Consider the following 16,866-nt stretch of genomic DNA (forward strand, 5'->3'; position numbering starts at 1 on the left):
CATTATATTTTGTAAGTGCTTTACCCTTTGTGGGCGGGATTGAAACGGTTGCCAGGGACGCAGTGTTGAAACGTTCAAAACTGTCTTCCTCACGACCACATGGCTAAAGTAGGCTAATATTTAGTAGAAAACCATAAAATGTTCTTTGCAGGTTTGCAATATTGCTATTTTAGCTAGTAAAGTCAGTCAAGATAGCTAACGTTATACCTAAAATTCGGTGGACAGCCCCTAATATTAACGAACTGATTAACGTTTTTATTTGTCATCAAAATGATGACAGAGGTTTATGATACACATTTCTGCCTTCTTTAGAGATGGTATTGTGTTTTCAAGTCTTAATCCACTTTAGACCGAATATGTATCAGCTCCTAGGATGCATTAGAATGATCAGTTGGACATTAGCCCCAAAACGACTGTTCAAAACAATACTGTGAAGACACGTGAAATGTATGTTTAATAGTACAGTGTTGTTGTAACTTGATTCGTTGACAACAGCCCTTAATGTGAAAAGGAAATACTGTTAAGAACTACGGATGCTACCATGGCCACGGTCAGTAGAATATTTTCCTTCTGTTTCAAAAAATTGACAACGTTGATGATTTAGAACATGTACTTAATCGAAATCTGTCGTGCTGGCGTCAGACTTGTTCAGATAACGTTCGACAAAGTAGGCTTTAAAATGCACTAATGAAGAAGGCACTGAAGCACAAATACTGCTGTATATTATCAATACGCTCAAATGTCATAGTCTTCATTGGAGTTCTAATCTGGTCTATAGAAAGTATAGGTTGAATACTGTAACTGTAATTTATTCTTCTTTACAGTCAGGAAACATTTTAACCGAACGGGTCTGATATTCTGAGCATATTAGCCTAAACACAAATGTGATTGCCTTAGAATCCCCAAACCACCCCATCAGATTTAGAGCAGAAGAGCATGCAAAATGTCCAAACCCAACTCAACAGATGGGAAGAGTGCCCTGGTGCAGGCGCTGAGGAAGGCCTCTCCTACCAGCACCACTGAATCCGACTCGTACCAGGAGTGCAGCAAGTTTTTGGTTACCGCCTACCCTACAAGAGGAGATGAGGGCGGTGCAGTCTGGGCGATTAGAGGCTCGCAGGGGTCAGAGTTACAGAGAAGTAGGGGGACGTTGGTGGAAGAGAGCTCAAAGGAGAAAGCTCACAGGATGTGGAAGTTCCTCAGGTCGGGAATGAAGCAGAACATGGACGAGGTGAAGATCTCTCCTGCGCATCCCAAATGATACCCTGGATACATCCCAAATTATACTCTGTTCTCTATAATGGACGACTTATAACCAGAACGATTTGAGCTCCGGGCAAAAGTAGTGCCCTGTTTAGGGAATAGGGTGACATTCTCTGGGTTGGAGGCACTGCAACATTGTTAAGTGACGCAGCAATATTCCAAAACTCATTTCTGCTCTCTCACTCTTTCCCCCAAGATGATCGGCTTAGATAACAAACCCAGCGTTCTCATCCACGGCCTCCAGCACTTGTGCCATTTCCCCTCCGTCGACCCAGTGCTCCACATGACCTACGGCGAGGGGGCGGCAGGTTTCGTCAGCCTTCACAGGAATGGCGTTGTCACTTTCTACCACCCAGACGGGCGTCTCCGAGACGCCCCATGCACCTCCGTTCCCTATGCGGGCCTCACGTCCACTCGACTCCCTGGGCGTCTGGCGGGCTGGGGCCCCGGGTCGAGGCTAACGCTGCTGGACGGCGAGCTGAGGCTCCTCGCGGACGCTCTGGACCCCCTGGATGTGCGGGTGTGCCAGGTCACGGAGCGGTCCCTGGAGCTGGTGACGGCGGGTATGGGGAACGTGTGTGTGTGGTGTCTGACTCCCATGGTGTGCCAGGTGAGGGTGACAGAGGGCTTTGGGCACGACAGCATTTTTACCCAGCTGGCGTTGGCCCCGGGTGGTCCCGAGAGACCTCACAGGGCCTTTGTCTTTTACCGCAATGCTGTGGTGGTTGTTAACCTCACTGCCGGGCACGTTTTGGAACACAGAAGGAACCTCCACCCACGGTAGGTGTGTTTGTGATTGTTTGGTCGGTTCTAGGCTGAATGTTAACTCAAACAGAGTGAACATCCGTCTTGTGTTTTTAGGGATATCACTGCACTGGCTTACAGCTCTTCTTCAGATTGTGTGGTCACTGCATCTAAAGATGTGTCCATTCGAGTGTGGGGTCCCGACTGGAGCCTGCAAATGGCATTCGTAGGGCACTCGGGTAAGAAAGTCTGAGGAAAAATAGAAATCTCCTCATGCTAGTCAAGTGCATTCGATAGTCAAATCTTGCTGTCTTACCCTATGTGTACACTGTCCACTCGCTCAACTTGCAAATTGCTCAATCCCTCACGAGCTGTCCCTGAGCCCTCCCCGGCATGCCAGCCAGCAGGCACATTGCCCTCTCAGGCGGGGCATGTCTTCCTAATCTATGCCAGCGACAACCAGTCAACCATTATAGGGGAAACTTCAGTCTCCGCAATAATTAATAAGTATTTATTATTTGCGTGACTCCACTACTATTTTTATTTTTTTACATATCAACACAATGTTCAAATAGCAATTTACTTTGTTTTACGATATGCATGTATCACTCACGCGTGATCCCAACAATCTCTGAAACATTCTTCCATGTATCCATTTTTAGAATTATATCTCTGTATGTAGCCAGAGTAGCATAATGGGGAAACCGGGCACCGCAACGCTTCTGGTCAATTTTTGGAGCTAGCGAAGGGACATCAAGTTGCAGAGAGCATCTATCTTGCCGTTGGTATTCACTAATTTCCATCACTGCCCGCCTTCTGGAAATTAGCATAAAGTTGAACATTTCTCAACTCTCAAGTGTCTCTGCAGCTGGGACATTTTGTCTCAGAGAGCTGGAAATGACTGGGAGCGTGCCTCTTTGTAGCACTTTTTAATGTACACTCCTCTCGACGTTATCATTTAATATAGAAATTGGCAAGCTCCTCCTAACACACACAGTTTCAAAAAGTAATATCACCTATCTGAAACAGATCTCAACCGGTCTGAGACAGGAAATGAAATGCAGGTGTACAGCGGGTCTTAAAGGAGGGGTACATGCTCTGTATATTTCAATAGGCTAAAATATCAGAGATATCTCTGTTATTTTGTCTTCTGAACCAATCATTTGTTAGCCAGATGGAACCTTTCAGGTGAAAAGATTTCAGACAGATGGTCATTTGACCAGAGTGCCTTTTTTAAACAAACACTTCTACACAGTTAAAATAGGCCAAATACTGTCAATGTGTGGTTCTAACGTACAGGATGTGTTTGGCCATGGGTGTGATTGGGTGGTTGTGGAGCACAGGTCTGGTGACCTCTCTGGTTAGCTGTCCTGAGTCCGGCCTGCTGCTCTCTGCCTCCCTGGACGGGACGCTGCGTTCCTGGAGCCTGGAAGAGGGCGACCAGGTTCAGTGTGTCCTCTTCCAAGGAGTGGCGCCCCCTGTGGCCCTGGGGGGTCCCATGAAAGGGGCCACCTTCTATACATTCTCCCAGCGTGGGGTGGACTTCTGGACCAGCACCAGCCTGTATGATCTACACTGCAGGCTTGGAGGGAAACTGGGCGGCCCGGTCAGACAGATACTGGTCACCCCTTCCCAGCCTCCCTACCCCACACGCGTGCTCTGTGTCAGTGGGGACAGTGACATCACACTGGTCGCCGCGGAGACGGGGGACGTCCTGACCTCTTTCAGCGCAGGGCGGCGGGTGAGGTGCGCAGAGTACTGCTTGACTAAAGAGATGGCGCTGGTCCTGATGGAGGACGGAGCGCTGATCTGGGCCAGCACGCTGACCAATCCAGCGACACTCGTGGATGAGCTGGAGGGGTTCGGGCAGCGGCCGTGGCAGAGGGAGGAGCAGACAGACATTGAGGGGGATAAGGGGCTCGCAGGGCCCGGCCCGGCCTCCTGCATGGTACTCTACAGCAACATAGCCGACGGACAGAGAGCACTGGAGGACTGGAAGAGCCTGCAGGATCGCAGAGGCCAAAGACCCAGCAACAAGAAACCTCTTCAAGACGCCAAGAATCGGTAAGAACCGTGTCCCGTACTTGTCTTCATATTCACCGTCCCTTAATATTAAAGATGCACTTCAGTCACATGAACGCCCCACTGTAATGGCCAAGCTCCCCCAAAAACACAGTTTTTAATGATGCGTTCTGGGATCATTGGCCACTGGGGGTAAAAGTGGCACTGTTGAGCCAAAACGAGTCCTTGAAAATGTTGTACTATGTCATTTAGATGCTGATATTTACCCCATTTCAAACCTTTCAAGCTTAGAATGTCATGGCTAACAGCGGTATGATAGTGATTCTAGTTGTAGATTATGCAGAAATAAAGAACATATTACACATCCAGACCAACGTGCGGGGTTTATAAACAAAAAAATACAGACTACATCAAAAGTGATTTCACCTTGTCTAAAAGTGACCTCTCCCATTCTCCAACACATCTCCACTAATCCCAATCACTGTACGCCTGAATCTCGAGACAAAGTCGCCGCGGAGCTCAAAACAACGGGCAGCCCACCTGCAGTGTGGCTATGACTCACTCCCTAAGACTGTTCCCCGGGGACAGGTTCCTGGTGATGTCGGGGCACGACCATGGCTGTGTGAGCGTGCTGAGGCTGGATACGGGCAAGCTGCAGTACCGGACCCCAGCCCACCACGGCCAGAGAATCCCCTCCCTGGAGGCAGACCCGGAGCACAGCTACCTACTCACTGCAGGTACATGGCACTCTGCTGGAGCCCGGCCACGGTGACCATGACGATTATAATGTCGACAGTGATCCTCATCCTCCCGCTCCCTCACAGGCGAGGACAAGGCGGTGCTGGTCTGGAAGGTGTTCCCCTACGCCCAGGAGTGTCTCAGTCTGCTCTTGAACATCGTCTGTGGGCAGCCTCCGCTCCGCTTGGCCCTGCTGGGGCCTCTGCTGGCCCTGGCCTTCCAGGAGCCCGCTACCGCCACCTATGGGCTGGTGCACTTCAATCTGCTCAACCAGAGTCGTGCCGACCATGAGCCCAGCGATGACCATCTGGACGCTATCACAGGTGAGACGGCGACAGAAGGGACCGTAACACAGTGTACCGTTTTAGACTTGGAAACGCTTTGGTGTACTGTGCGTATCAAACGCTTCAGTGTAGTGGGGTTTATGTATTGTGGTCAGTTAATGTTAATTCAGAACACCATACGTTTTTCCCAAAATGCAGCAGTTATTTTCCGTAGGGTTTAAGGGGTATAAGTGTGTACTTTTGAATGGTGAAACACAACACATTTCTCTGAGTAATAAAATTGTAAACGTTCAAACGTAAGTAGTATTTGGTTATGTCGATTTATTCGGTTGCACGGGAGCAAGTCAATTTGAAGTCAGAATCAGAAGATGCACTAATTGCCGGATAGGTTGCTCTAAATCTGATGGCTACAAGGGGCTTTATGTATTCTTGATTAAAAGATTGAATCTTTGTTAGAAAAGGTGTGAACAAAATCACACATTTACATGATTCACTTATCCTCACCCAAAGCTTCACTTTTGGTCTAGCTTCTTAAGTATCACTTGACATCCAGCAAACATTAACAAACTATACTGTCCTCAGCCTACAGCCCTGCTCATTTCAATCAACGTAGCCTAGGTTAGCACACATTCATATATTACAGTTGATCTGGACAATTAATTGACAGGATAGGGAGTAACCTTGATCAGGATACAGAAATCGGTCGCTCCCAACGCAATCAATAGACAGGACACGATGGAAACAATCAAGGAATACCATGTGAAAAGACGTACCCCTAAATCAGGCTTTTGTTAGAATGAGAGGGTATTGGACACCCCAAAACCATGGTCTTAACATGACACTAGATGCATAACATGAATTCCGTTGATTTGTTTTGTACATTATTATTACCTATGAGATACTTAAGAAGTTAGTGTATGTCAATGACACAGGTGCTCCTCCAACGAGGGTTTCTCCATTGTTTTATTCATGTGTGCCCTTGAATTTGCAGGTCTCTGTGTGTGCCCGCCTCTCAGAGTCTTTGCCTCCAGCAGTCAGGACGGAACAGTTCGCCTCTGGGATGAAGAGAACTGCCTCCTCAGGTCTGAGTTCAGTGTGTTCATGTGTGTGTGCACGTTTGTGTGTGTTTTCGGTGTGTGTGTGTTTGTAATTTCTTCAGCTTTTGTCCCTTTAAGGACCATCCACCTGAGTGCAGAGCCTGAGTGTCTGGCCTACAGTGGGGAGAGAGGAGACCTGCTCCTGGGCATCAGAGGGGACCTGTACAGGATACGCAGCACCCATCTGCCCCACGACTTCCATCTCCAGGTACAATGGCTGGGGAATGCTTTGGAGAGGTTTGGGAGACACCTATCTTGATATTGACTGTCCCGAATCTGCAGGGCCCTAATCACAAATTGGATATTTTTAATTTGGGGAGAAAAACTGGGTGTTCGGGCATATTTCAACAGATAGTCGTTAGGTTAAGCAAATTGTTCTTCTGTAACGATACTGTGCTCTGACTACGTATGTATCCACAGCTCTGTACTGAGATGTCAGATACTGTCCCTGACCAGCCCATCAATCCCACCCCAACGACCAAGACCAAGTAAGCTACCCTCCATCTCCAACAGGACCTAATTCAGTCAGTTTAGTTAAGCCTAATGTGTAGAGTGTCAAATAAACACAGACTACCATTCCAGCTGATATACTGCAGAATCTATGGTGTGAATCTATGGTGTTATCAGTGAGAGAGACACTCTTTAGCTCTGCCAGCAGAGGGCATCTAAACTGTGTGTGGACAGGGCTAAAGTGACATTTTGGGCCAAAATAACAGACATAGAATCAATGTATTTTTCATTTACATTAATATTGCATGCTACATTTACTGTAGAGCAGGGAAAGGCTTCTGGAAGGCCACAAGGAAGCCAGGGATGTGTTCATTTCACCAATTAATTTTTCTTTGTCCTATTTGCTTCTGTTTGGCAACATTTCTCCCTGTTGCAGGGGGTGGGGGAATTGGAATGAATACACCCCTGGATTTTGTCCTAACCAGGGGTAACACACCAGATGAGCTGAGCTAATTAATAAGTTTAGTAATATACTAAATTCAACACATCTGGTCCACTTGGTTAAACCAAAATCATTAAGTGTCCCTCTTGGGCATTCTATTGTCTACCATCAGGCCTGTGGTTTCTGCCATGCCAGAGGAACAACCCCAGGGAAAGCAAGACCTGAACAAAGACCCTGTGAGTGCAACCCGAGAGAAGACTGATTATATCTTACTGTGATTACTGTTCTAATAATTTACCACTTGAAGATCTTTTTTATTATTCATTTAATGATGAGGTTATGTTGTAAATTAACAATTATTTCCTGAAGTAGGCTTTGGAAATATGTAACTGTACATTGTCATATAATGCCAAATAATTGTTTTAAAAGGTTTTATTGAAAAGAAAGACAGAGAATAGCTCCTGTATCAATCTATCATAGAAATGAACATGATTTAAGGGGAGAAGTGGCAGCATCCAGAGCAGACATGGGATTTGAAGGAGCTATTACATGAATATTGATCAATACCCAGCGTTGCGTTGTTTTTCCGGTTATATTTGATGTTTGCTAAATGTGTGTGTTACGGCGTAGTAAATGTGCCTGTGGTGCACTGAGAGATTCTCCACCTTGTTGCTGTCCTGAAGGTGTACGAGGGGTTGCTGGCTCGGAACAGAGACCTGGCATCACTTCAGGAGGGCACCGCAGAGAGAAAGAAGAGGAAACCCCCAGCTACCCCAATAACCAGAAAGGAGGCCTTCGACCGTTACATGAGGATGATCTACAGCCCGCTTTTCAATATCAAGGTTCCTAAAATGGAAAACAACTGAGCAAAAAACGAGTATCGTTGCCCTTCTGCCGAAGGGAGTCAGGGAGTCAGCGTTGTTATGTACAGGCAGTATACGTTCTGTATACTCATATGTCATCACCGATATTTTAGTGAAAGTGTAAAAATGTTGTTACTTGCGTGTGGAAATGCATAATGAGACAGTTGGTTCTGATTGCATAGCAGGTCGGCGATGAGGACATGTTTGATCTTCACGCAGCTCTGTTTCCTCCGAAACTCCCCGAGCTTCGCCCGCTCACCCCACCCGCTTCCAGGGAGGGCTTCTTCCCGAACTCCAATTTGGCCAAACCTTTGCCACCCGTGACCAATCCGGGGCAGGTGAGATCTGTTTGGTCAGATCATATCTTCTGTTTCAGACGTGAAAGACCTCCAAAACCTGTCATCCTTCTCTTTCCAGTTAAGTAAGAGAGAACCCAACCACACCTCGGTCTATTGTCTGACACTTTGCAGGTTGGTGAGCCAGCTCCAGCGCAGAGAAACCCAATGGGCTTCAAACCTAACTCGGTGCTGGTGGGCCAGCTGTGGCCAGACGTGGTGGTGGAGAACACAGTCCCGAAGAAGACATTTAGGCTGACATTTAGGGAACCCCCGTGCCCAGAGCAGGAGGTGGCGGTAGGACGGTTTCTGAACACAACCTATTCTGTGTTGGCTGTCTGATGAAATGAGAGAGGCTCAAGTCTTTTTTTCTCACAGGATGAAACCGATGACGTCAAGCTTCTGGTTCATCGGATCGACGAGGAACTGGACATATGTCCCCCTGTAATGCTGGTGGGTACCCCCCCAGAACACGAGAGCCCCCCGCTTCCCCCTCCCCTGCCTGAGAAACCAGCCTACGCAGAGAAGGTGAGTGGGCGTTGGACAGCGGCGGCTGGTGGGCTCACTGCGATGGTTCGAATGGAATACGGGTTGATATCAAAACACATTCATTCCTTTGCATTCCCCTCACACAAAGACACCGAAACCGGGAACACTACCACCCACTCCCCCTAGAACATGGACACCGTCCCCGCCTCGCACATCCATCCCAGAGATCCCTGGATTCCTCAGACAGTTTCTGGAGGAGGACTGGTTTAAGGGCATCTACCCAGACCAAAGGGTGAGTGTTCTGACCTGAAGGTCACTCATTTTTCTATTGGGGATAGAACTTCAGAAGCCACGCCATATATTTTCTACCCATAAGGCATTTTGCTGTCAGTGCAATCCCTGAAGGTATGAGACGTATCAGAAACTGTGCAACTGAATTACTGCCAACCTTAAATACGTTAATGTTAACAGAAAACACGTACGCTAACAAGTTTTATACTTTTTACTTAAATACCCTCTAAAATATCTTGCTAGCAAGCTAACGCAAACACGCGTAGTGCAGATCCATTCGTCAAATTCATTTTTTTATACAATGACTTAGCAGTGGCAAACCATGGTTGACCAGCTCTCTTGCCAAAATGGTTGACTTTAAAACCATTCTAAGAATATTCCTGTTCTTATACCTAACTCTACGGCGTGTAGCTTATCCAAGGGTCACTGTGCCCAGAAGAATTCTCCATGCAGATTCTGGAACACATGCAGGCTTGTGGAGACCAGCCCAAGTTGAAGATGCTGGATGCGCTGCTCGCTCTGTGCCAACAGGGGGAGCTACATGACACAAAGCAGCTCAGCAAAGGGCTTTTGGTCACTCTGCGCAAAAGCATCTCATCGAATATGGTAGGTCCTTTCTAGTAGAGTCGGCATGCTTCGTATCTTCGTAGCTGCCGTTTGCTTTGTTTGCCCTTTGAATTCAGGCCTAGGTTGACTTATTTGGCCTAAGATGGATGAACACTGGCATATCTGGTGTCTGAGGTGGAACAGTATTACGGCGGTCAGATCAGTGAGTGGTTGCTGTACCCCGTCCCACTCATGCTCAAGATTTAGGCTGGGAGCTGTTTTATGATTCGACAGTTCCAACGTAATTACACCTCCAACATCACCAAAACACAGAGCAGGTAACGGTAGAAAGGATTTAGCCCTTAAATTGTTTATGCGTGTGTGTGTTTCAGACCAACGATGAGCGGCGGGTGGTAAGTGAAATTGTCAATGTGTTGGTGTGTGTGAGTCCTGACAGCAACGAGATCATCATGACATTACTCACTCTGCTGGCCCACAAAGACCTAAAGCTACGGTGAGTCTATGCTGCGTGGTCCAACTTAACCTAGGAATCCTGAAATCTGCCTCCTGTGAAGGCTGAGCTCTGATTGGCTGTGATTGCGTGACGCTAATAAACTATTCGCTGAATAGCGCAATACTATCGACCAGACACATGGGCCAGAGAAAATAAAAACGTGTGCTCTTTTTGGATAGTGAAGTGCCATTTGGGTTGCATATTTCATGATCGTTGAGCTCTAACCCTACGTGTCCGGTCCTCCGCTCAACAGGAGCATGGTGCTGTGTCTGCTGAAGGAGATGGGCGTGAAGGAGGCTGACCCATGGCTGGTCCTCCAGGTTGATTCTTGGGGCTCCATAGCCCGGGACCAAACCGACTGCTGGGAGAGCCTGAGTGAGATGGCTGCAGAATGGCTGGATTGCTTGACCTCAAAATACCAGGTTAGATTTCACTGGATTTCTATAGTACTTTTCCAGTGGCTCAAGGTTGCTTTTACATAGTTATGGGGAACTTACCTCAACCACTACTATGAACCGAAAGGGCGGAATTCAACCAAACCTGCATTGCAGTATTTACACACTAGCTTTTTTTTTATCTTGGGTGGTCTTGGGTACTAAAAAACAACAACAGCTACCAGGCTGACCCACCTTAACAGGAACGCTTTCACTTTCCCAAATGAGACGCGTACGTGCGTGTGTGTGTGTGAGCATGGTATTAATAATGTAAATTTAGCCACGGCAAAACATTGTTTAAGCGGATCTGACTGAAGCCCGGTCAGAGAAGTATAACAGCAGGTGCTGGAAGAACAGAAGACTACTGCCTTTATCTGAATCAGCTGTGCACCACCCCATGCTGCCAATGTCCTTTCCACTGAGCCTGACACCTCTAAATAGGAGCATATGAGATCCTGTGAAGGTATAGGTGACGGACAAGCGCAGGGTGACTCGACAGGATCCCTGACAAACTGGATCTTGTGCATTTAACAGAGTTGGCCTGTCAACCAACGGCTGACAAGAGGCTGGTAAAAAGATCATAACTTGAACGTAACGTTTATCCGATTTATAGAAACCAAGTGTTCGAACCCGTACGATTTCAAGTGCCACCGGCCACCAGTGATAGCTGGTCTCTTCTCTCTGATATGCAGATGCAGAACCGGGCTATATTTCTAACGGAGACCGGGAATAAAAACCTATTCACATGTGTGGACGTGCTCAATTACTTCTGCCAGGAAAGGGCAGAGTCGTTGAATGCACCGCCCATCCCACAAGAGGGACGCAAAAGAACTGTATTGCTCCTCCCTAAATCCCTCAGGTACCCTGAAAGATGTTACCATTCGGACAGAAACTGAACAAACCATACCAGTTCCACTTGTGATCCAATAATCTGACACTTTGTTGAACACGCGTGTGTCGTCATCTAGGTCTAAGCCAATCCAGCGTCTTGGAGAGACCTACACCATGTCGAGAATACGCAGACCTCCAGGTAAAGATGAGCCCTCACCGTTGCACCAATCGAACAGCCTCAACAGGCGGTTCAGTGAAGAGCTGGTACGTATCATCTCATCTTGGTCCGGTTCTCATTCAAAACAGGTGTGATCCTGCCCCCTCTCCCAAACCGGCCTGTTCTCATGGGCTTCACCCGTTTCCTCACCCTGCCCCTGCCCAAGGTCAGCCCGCTCCCCTTTCGGGTCCACGCGGACCAGCACCGTCTTGAGGCCTCACCACGACGCTACTTCCTCCTGGAGCAGTCCTATGTGAATTATTACAGATAAGTCTCCCAGGCAGCCAGGTTTTACTCCCTCAGCCAAGATTTTTCCACCTCTCCAACAATGACCAGCCAAACAGAAAACGCCTTGTTTAAATGAAACATATCTTTAGTCCATTTGGGTTGGTTTGAAAAGTACTCCGTTCACTGATTCAAGTTCAACTGTTGTGGATTTGTACATGGGAAATACAGATGTGATATGGATGGTTATGCCAGAGATATTTGTATTAAAGCAAACAATTAAAAAAAATGACCTTACAGTATTTAGCTTTTTGGGACATCAGTTAAAGCAAAATTATGTCAAAGCAGTTCACCTTAAAGGATGAAAAGGAAACCTTAGGCAGAGGAATTAATGGATAAAGTATGGAACAACTAAGGAAAGATGCATACAGTAATATAATGTCCTTCTTAGAAAACATATCTGCCTTGTCAGAGTTCGTAGAAAGCTTTGAAATCATAAAGCCGATGGCCACCACAAACAATCAGGGTTATCGCTCTCAATATGATTGCTGCATTCACAATATGTCGGTAACATATCACATGATCAAATGTTTTCTGATTAACTAGGGCTAATGGAGGTGTGTCAACCAACCACATCGCCTGCTGTTTTTAGGCAACAGTTATACACGGGCACTTGTGGTAAATGGGAAAGCATATGACGTAAACGGTGAGCATCACAACCGTAGAGGTTGTAACCTTAACTTGGTGGGTCTGGAGTGATAACGATCTCTCTATCCGAGCTATGTTACCCCTGCTTATAATTAGAGGATATCCAGTGACATTTGGCACAGACATACGTACAGTGTATCCACAACTGAATATGTAAACAACTATTCAGAGTTTCTGTTGGCATTTAAGTAACATCTGTTGAAGTATTTTCGTCCAAGACGCTGATACTCATCTGAACTGGGTGAATATCAGTTGTTTTGCTTTCTTCTAGATGTCCGCATAGTGTAATAAGAAATATTTTACATGTGGTGGATGGTGGCACTTTGAATGGGAGGATTATCTCGTAGGACATTTCTAGAACAGAATGAATGGAACCATTTTGAAAACAAACGATTTCATCAACTCCATTCCAGCCATTGCTGTACTCCCTTCACCAGCCTGTTTAGCATTCTAAAAAGTATTGCCGACAATACTGAGGTATTCAAACATTGAGAAATAAGTTTTACATTAATTATTATTAGTGATTGTCGGCAGGCAGGCACAGATAGACTCCAAAAGTAGGGGGTCCCCCATTTGTTCTTTCAACAGCCTTTATCGTAGTTGAGCAGGTCGCTGGTCAGGAAGAGGTCCGAGCGGCCGCTCTCCCCCACCACCCTGTCCAGCTGAAGACTGGTGGCCTCATGGACCGCCACCAGCTCATCCAGAGGCCAGTCCAGCAGCTGGGCACTGGTCGGCATGGGGGGCAGCCCGGGCTGGTAGTCCTCCAGGGGATTGGGGTACAGCAGCTGCCGGAGGGAGGCCATCCCGACCGCCGTCCTCACCAGCTCCAGGAGCCCGGCCAGGTGGAGCGGGTTCAGGGCCAGCGCCAGGCTCTTCAGGCTCCGGCAGCGGGCGAGCGACGGCAACAGCGCCGCCAGCAGCTCGTTGGTGAGGCCGCAGCCGCTCAGGGAGAGGTGCACGAGGCAGCCGGAGGCCCGGGACAGAAGCTGACGTAGCGACGGCACGGCCGACTCGTCCAGACGGTTCTCGCTCAGGTCCAGCTGCTGCAGCGAGGAGGCGTGCGGGCTGCAGGACAGGTAGGCGAGGTCGGCCGGGGTCAGACTCAGGTAAGGGAGCTCCAGGACCTCGAGTGGTTGGGACAGAGAGCTGCGGGACAAAACGACAAGAAAAACAGGCCTTTTTGAGTGCTTTGGAAGAATGTGAACGCAACCTCTGTCCTGAAACGTTGTGTCCTACCTGAGCAACATCCTTAGGTGTCCGGGTAGCCGGAGGGCAGTAAGGCTGAGGCGGCGCAACTGGCCGAGCTGTCCCAGCCCCCGGGACAAGTCCCTCAACGCCCCCTCCTGGCCGGCAATGTCCCTGCGGACGTCCAGGTTGCAGTAGTGCAGGCGCAGGGAAGAAAGCGCGGGGAACGCGGCGAGCTGAGGCAGGAGGAGAGCCAGGCCGGCCACCCCCAGGCAGCTGTAGCGGATGTCCACTCCCATGAGGCAGCTGCGCGGCAGGAGGTCAAGCAGGGATCTGATGCTGGAGACGGAGAGCTCCTCCACGCGGATGTACCTGCACTGCAGCTTCAGGGGGCCCGGCGTGCCCAGGGCTGCGCGCGCGCGGTCCCAGGAGCGGGCGTTCACGAAGAGGTCGGCCCGCACGTGCACCACCACCACCTCGGTGTCCTCAGAGTGGTCAGACTCCTCGCCAGCCGAGCCGCCGACCGGCGCCGCCGCGCTCTCCTTCCGTCTCTCCATCTCCATCCTTCTCCTCACCCCCTTGACCCGCTCCCCCTCTCCCGGACACCCGGACGTTTCAGGACCCGCCTTCTCGGTTCTCACACACTTCGCCAGCGGCCTGCCTCCTTCTTCCTCCTCGTTCGCTGGCTTCTCCCTTTCTCGTTTGACAAGGTCTTTCTCCCTCTCCATGGCCGCCACTCTCTTCCTCTCCCGCTCTCCATCCCTCCTGAGAGCCCTCTGAGCTCCGGCCCTGGCCTGTACAACCATGGTGCAGAGGGCTACGGTCAGGGACCAACCGCCCATAGGGTCCCCCACTCCCCCCTCCTCACTCTGCAGCCCACAGAGATCCAGCACCTGGAGAGCACACCTAAAAGAAAGGAGGCATACTGAAGTGATTACGTGCTCAAAGACTAGACATTTGTTGTCCCGGTCGGGATGTTTCATGTGTGTGTCGGCTCTTTGTAGATTAGTTGAAACCCTAGGGTGTGGATGCTTTTCTCACAGGGGGGGTTGGTCTGGATAAGGGTTAGCAGATAAACCAAAAGTTTGCAAGATGGAATCCCTGAATCTCTGAACTGTCAAGGTGAAAAATCTGCCACTGTCCCTACGCAGTTGCTCCTGTATGTTGTACTGGTTAAAAACATCTGTTGAATGACAACAAAAACGTAATTGGATTGGCATATTGGATTGTGTTTTGATTTTACTACTTAAGATGAACAATAATTCTGATATTTACCCAGAGTTGTGAATGTTGTCAAATAATAAAACAAAGGATGGATTGTGTTACCTCTTGTCCGCCAATCCTCTTACCACTGCAAGCAAGAGAGCCTGGACACACAGTCGATTTGGGGGACTCTGACCCTGCCTCCTCCGGCCGCCAACCCGCAGAGTCCGCTCCGGCCATCGCTGCACCAACTCCCCGACAGCTAGCGGGCGACAGTTGGTGAAGGCAGCATCCAGAAGAGGTCTGTACAGTTCCCTGGGTACGCAACCAAGCCAGCCTGGAGAGGAACTGTGATCACTCACCACCTCCTTGGCACAAAGATCTACCAAGGGAAGCACCATCACAGAGCGTTTGGAAGTGTATCCCCTTCCCACAGTTTAGAAGGTAATAAACGTATATTCACTGACGTTGAATATATCCCCAAAATAATTAAATGGAATATGGATTGGATAACTTTCATCCGCAATCTAAAGTATCTGCATAAGCTGGCTAACAACAGTGAACTGCGGTTGAAATAAACAAAAAAATAAAGCGCTATCAAATAGAACCGATATCTAACAAAGTAATAAACATCTGGAAATATCTCAACTCAAAACCTGGGTGTTTCAATTGCACATAATGTTAGCTAACTACACACGACCACATCGCATACTTGTTTATTATGATATATGGTTGCTTGATGATGACGTTTTATATGGGTGTTATCCATGAACTATGTTGCGCATGCGTTTAAATCGCCCAATCAAAATTCAGCAAATTGTGGGCTTTAGCAGAGATAATAATCTGTCTTTACATATTTTATTATTAATAATCTGTATTTAGCTAAAATTAGTTGATGTATAAAGTAATGGTTTAATTAATGTCAAATACATCATCTCTAACATTGCTGACCGGTTAGGAGTTACACATTAAGGTTTAGACGTTTTTACACAATTGTTCTTGCTCAGAACTGAAACAGGTAATGTCGATACAAATTATGAGATACAAGCCAAAAATGCAGATCTCAACAGTATCATAATGGAAAACCGCTGTGGAAACCTACAGTGGTAAAGTTAGTTTAATATTAAAATGTTCAACAGCAATTCACTGCTAACACATTGGAAGGAGATATTGGTTTGTTGACACCCCTAGCTTCCACAAGGGACATAGCAGAAACAATGTTTTTATGGCTCTAGATAGACTTCGGGCTTACTAGAAAACAAAAGCTTGTGGAAAAAGTTCTGACATGATTTATCTTTGTCTTATTCTTTTACATCACTGGCATTTTTACAAGGGCGTGTTGACTTTTTATATCCACTGTATATTTATACATAAAAATACACTCACCTAAAGGATTATTAGGAACACCATACTAAAACTATGTTTGACCCCCTTTCGCCTTCAGAACTGCCTTAATTCTACGTGGCATTGATTCAACAAGGTGCTGAAAGCATTCTTTAGAAATGTTGGCCCATATTGATAGGAAAGCATCTTGCAGTTGATGGAGATTTGTGGGATGCACATCCAGGGCACAAAGCTCCCGTTCCACCACATCCCAAAGATGCTCTATTGGGTTGAGATCTGGTGACTGTGGGGGCCATTTCAGTACAGTGAACTCATTGTCATGTTCAAGAAACCAATTTGAAATGATTTGAGCTTTGTGACATGGTGCATTATCCTGCTGGAAGTAGCCATCAGAGGATGGGTACATGGTGGTCATAAAGGGATGGACATGGTCAGAAACAATGCTCAGGTAGGCCGTGGCATTTAAATGATGCCCAATTGGCACTAAGGGGCCTAAAGTGTGCCAAGAAAACATCCCCCACACCATTACACCACCACCACCAGCCTGCACAGTGGTAACAAGGCATGATAGATCCATGTTCTCATTCTGTTTATGCCAAACATTCTTCCAGTCTTCAACTGTCCAATTTTGGTGAGCTCGT

General features: G+C 47.7%; 2 protein-coding genes across 4 annotated transcripts; one reads left to right on the forward strand and one right to left on the reverse strand.

The window, feature by feature from the left end:
* Positions 1–751: 751 nt before the first annotated feature.
* wdr97 (WD repeat domain 97) lies at positions 752–11,938 on the forward strand. Its single transcript, XM_029116294.2, has 22 exons — positions 752–1,231; positions 1,460–2,043; positions 2,125–2,246; positions 3,351–4,071; positions 4,618–4,766; positions 4,854–5,090; positions 6,043–6,133; positions 6,227–6,356; positions 6,569–6,636; positions 7,035–7,085; positions 7,213–7,276; positions 7,724–7,882; positions 8,089–8,241; positions 8,374–8,535; positions 8,617–8,766; positions 8,876–9,019; positions 9,430–9,624; positions 9,957–10,078; positions 10,332–10,500; positions 11,205–11,371; positions 11,481–11,542; positions 11,650–11,938. Exons 1-22 carry the CDS (start codon positions 944–946, stop codon positions 11,829–11,831), a joined length of 4,170 nt encoding a protein of 1,389 aa, XP_028972127.2. The 5' UTR covers positions 752–943; the 3' UTR covers positions 11,832–11,938.
* A 267-nt stretch (positions 11,939–12,205) lies between these two features.
* Positions 12,206–15,743, reverse strand: si:ch73-174h16.4 (leucine-rich repeat-containing protein 14). 3 transcript variants are annotated; one of them, XM_020041909.3, is made up of 4 exons: positions 15,393–15,743; positions 15,005–15,345; positions 13,730–14,584; positions 12,206–13,639 (listed from the first exon to the last, which is right to left on the reverse strand). In XM_020041909.3, exons 2-4 carry the CDS (start codon positions 15,280–15,282, stop codon positions 13,075–13,077), a joined length of 1,698 nt encoding a protein of 565 aa, XP_019897468.3. In that variant the 5' UTR covers positions 15,283–15,345; positions 15,393–15,743; the 3' UTR covers positions 12,206–13,074. The 3 variants fall into 3 exon arrangements, with proteins under 3 accessions (XP_019897468.3, XP_034145254.1, XP_019897469.3); XM_034289363.1 differs by having other exon boundaries at positions 15,005–15,743; XM_020041910.3 differs by lacking the exons at positions 15,005–15,345; positions 15,393–15,743 and adding an exon at positions 14,720–14,972.
* Positions 15,744–16,866: the final 1,123 nt, after the last annotated feature.

Source organism: Esox lucius, chromosome 21 (genome assembly GCF_011004845.1).
Source record: "Esox lucius isolate fEsoLuc1 chromosome 21, fEsoLuc1.pri, whole genome shotgun sequence".
NCBI classification, from domain to species: Eukaryota; Metazoa; Chordata; class Actinopteri; order Esociformes; family Esocidae; genus Esox; species Esox lucius.

Excerpts from the sequence above, each read along its gene's own strand:
- wdr97 (XM_029116294.2), top strand. The coding sequence starts at position 944 with ATGTCCAAACCCAACTCAACAGATGGGAAGAGTGCCCTGGTGCAGGCG. Across the intron at positions 6,637-7,034 it reads ACCCCAACGACCAAGACCAA|GGGGTGGGGGAATTGGAATG; the intron begins GTAAGCTACCCT and ends TCCCTGTTGCAG. Across the intron at positions 8,536-8,616 it reads GCCCAGAGCAGGAGGTGGCG|GATGAAACCGATGACGTCAA; the intron begins GTAGGACGGTTT and ends TTTTTCTCACAG.
- si:ch73-174h16.4 (XM_020041909.3), bottom strand. The coding sequence starts at position 15,282 with ATGGTGCTTCCCTTGGTAGATCTTTGTGCCAAGGAGGTGGTGAGTGAT. Across the intron at positions 14,585-15,004 it reads AGAGGATTGGCGGACAAGAG|GTGTGCTCTCCAGGTGCTGG; the intron begins GTAACACAATCC and ends CCTTTCTTTTAG. Across the intron at positions 13,640-13,729 it reads CACCTAAGGATGTTGCTCAG|CTCTCTGTCCCAACCACTCG; the intron begins GTAGGACACAAC and ends TTTGTCCCGCAG.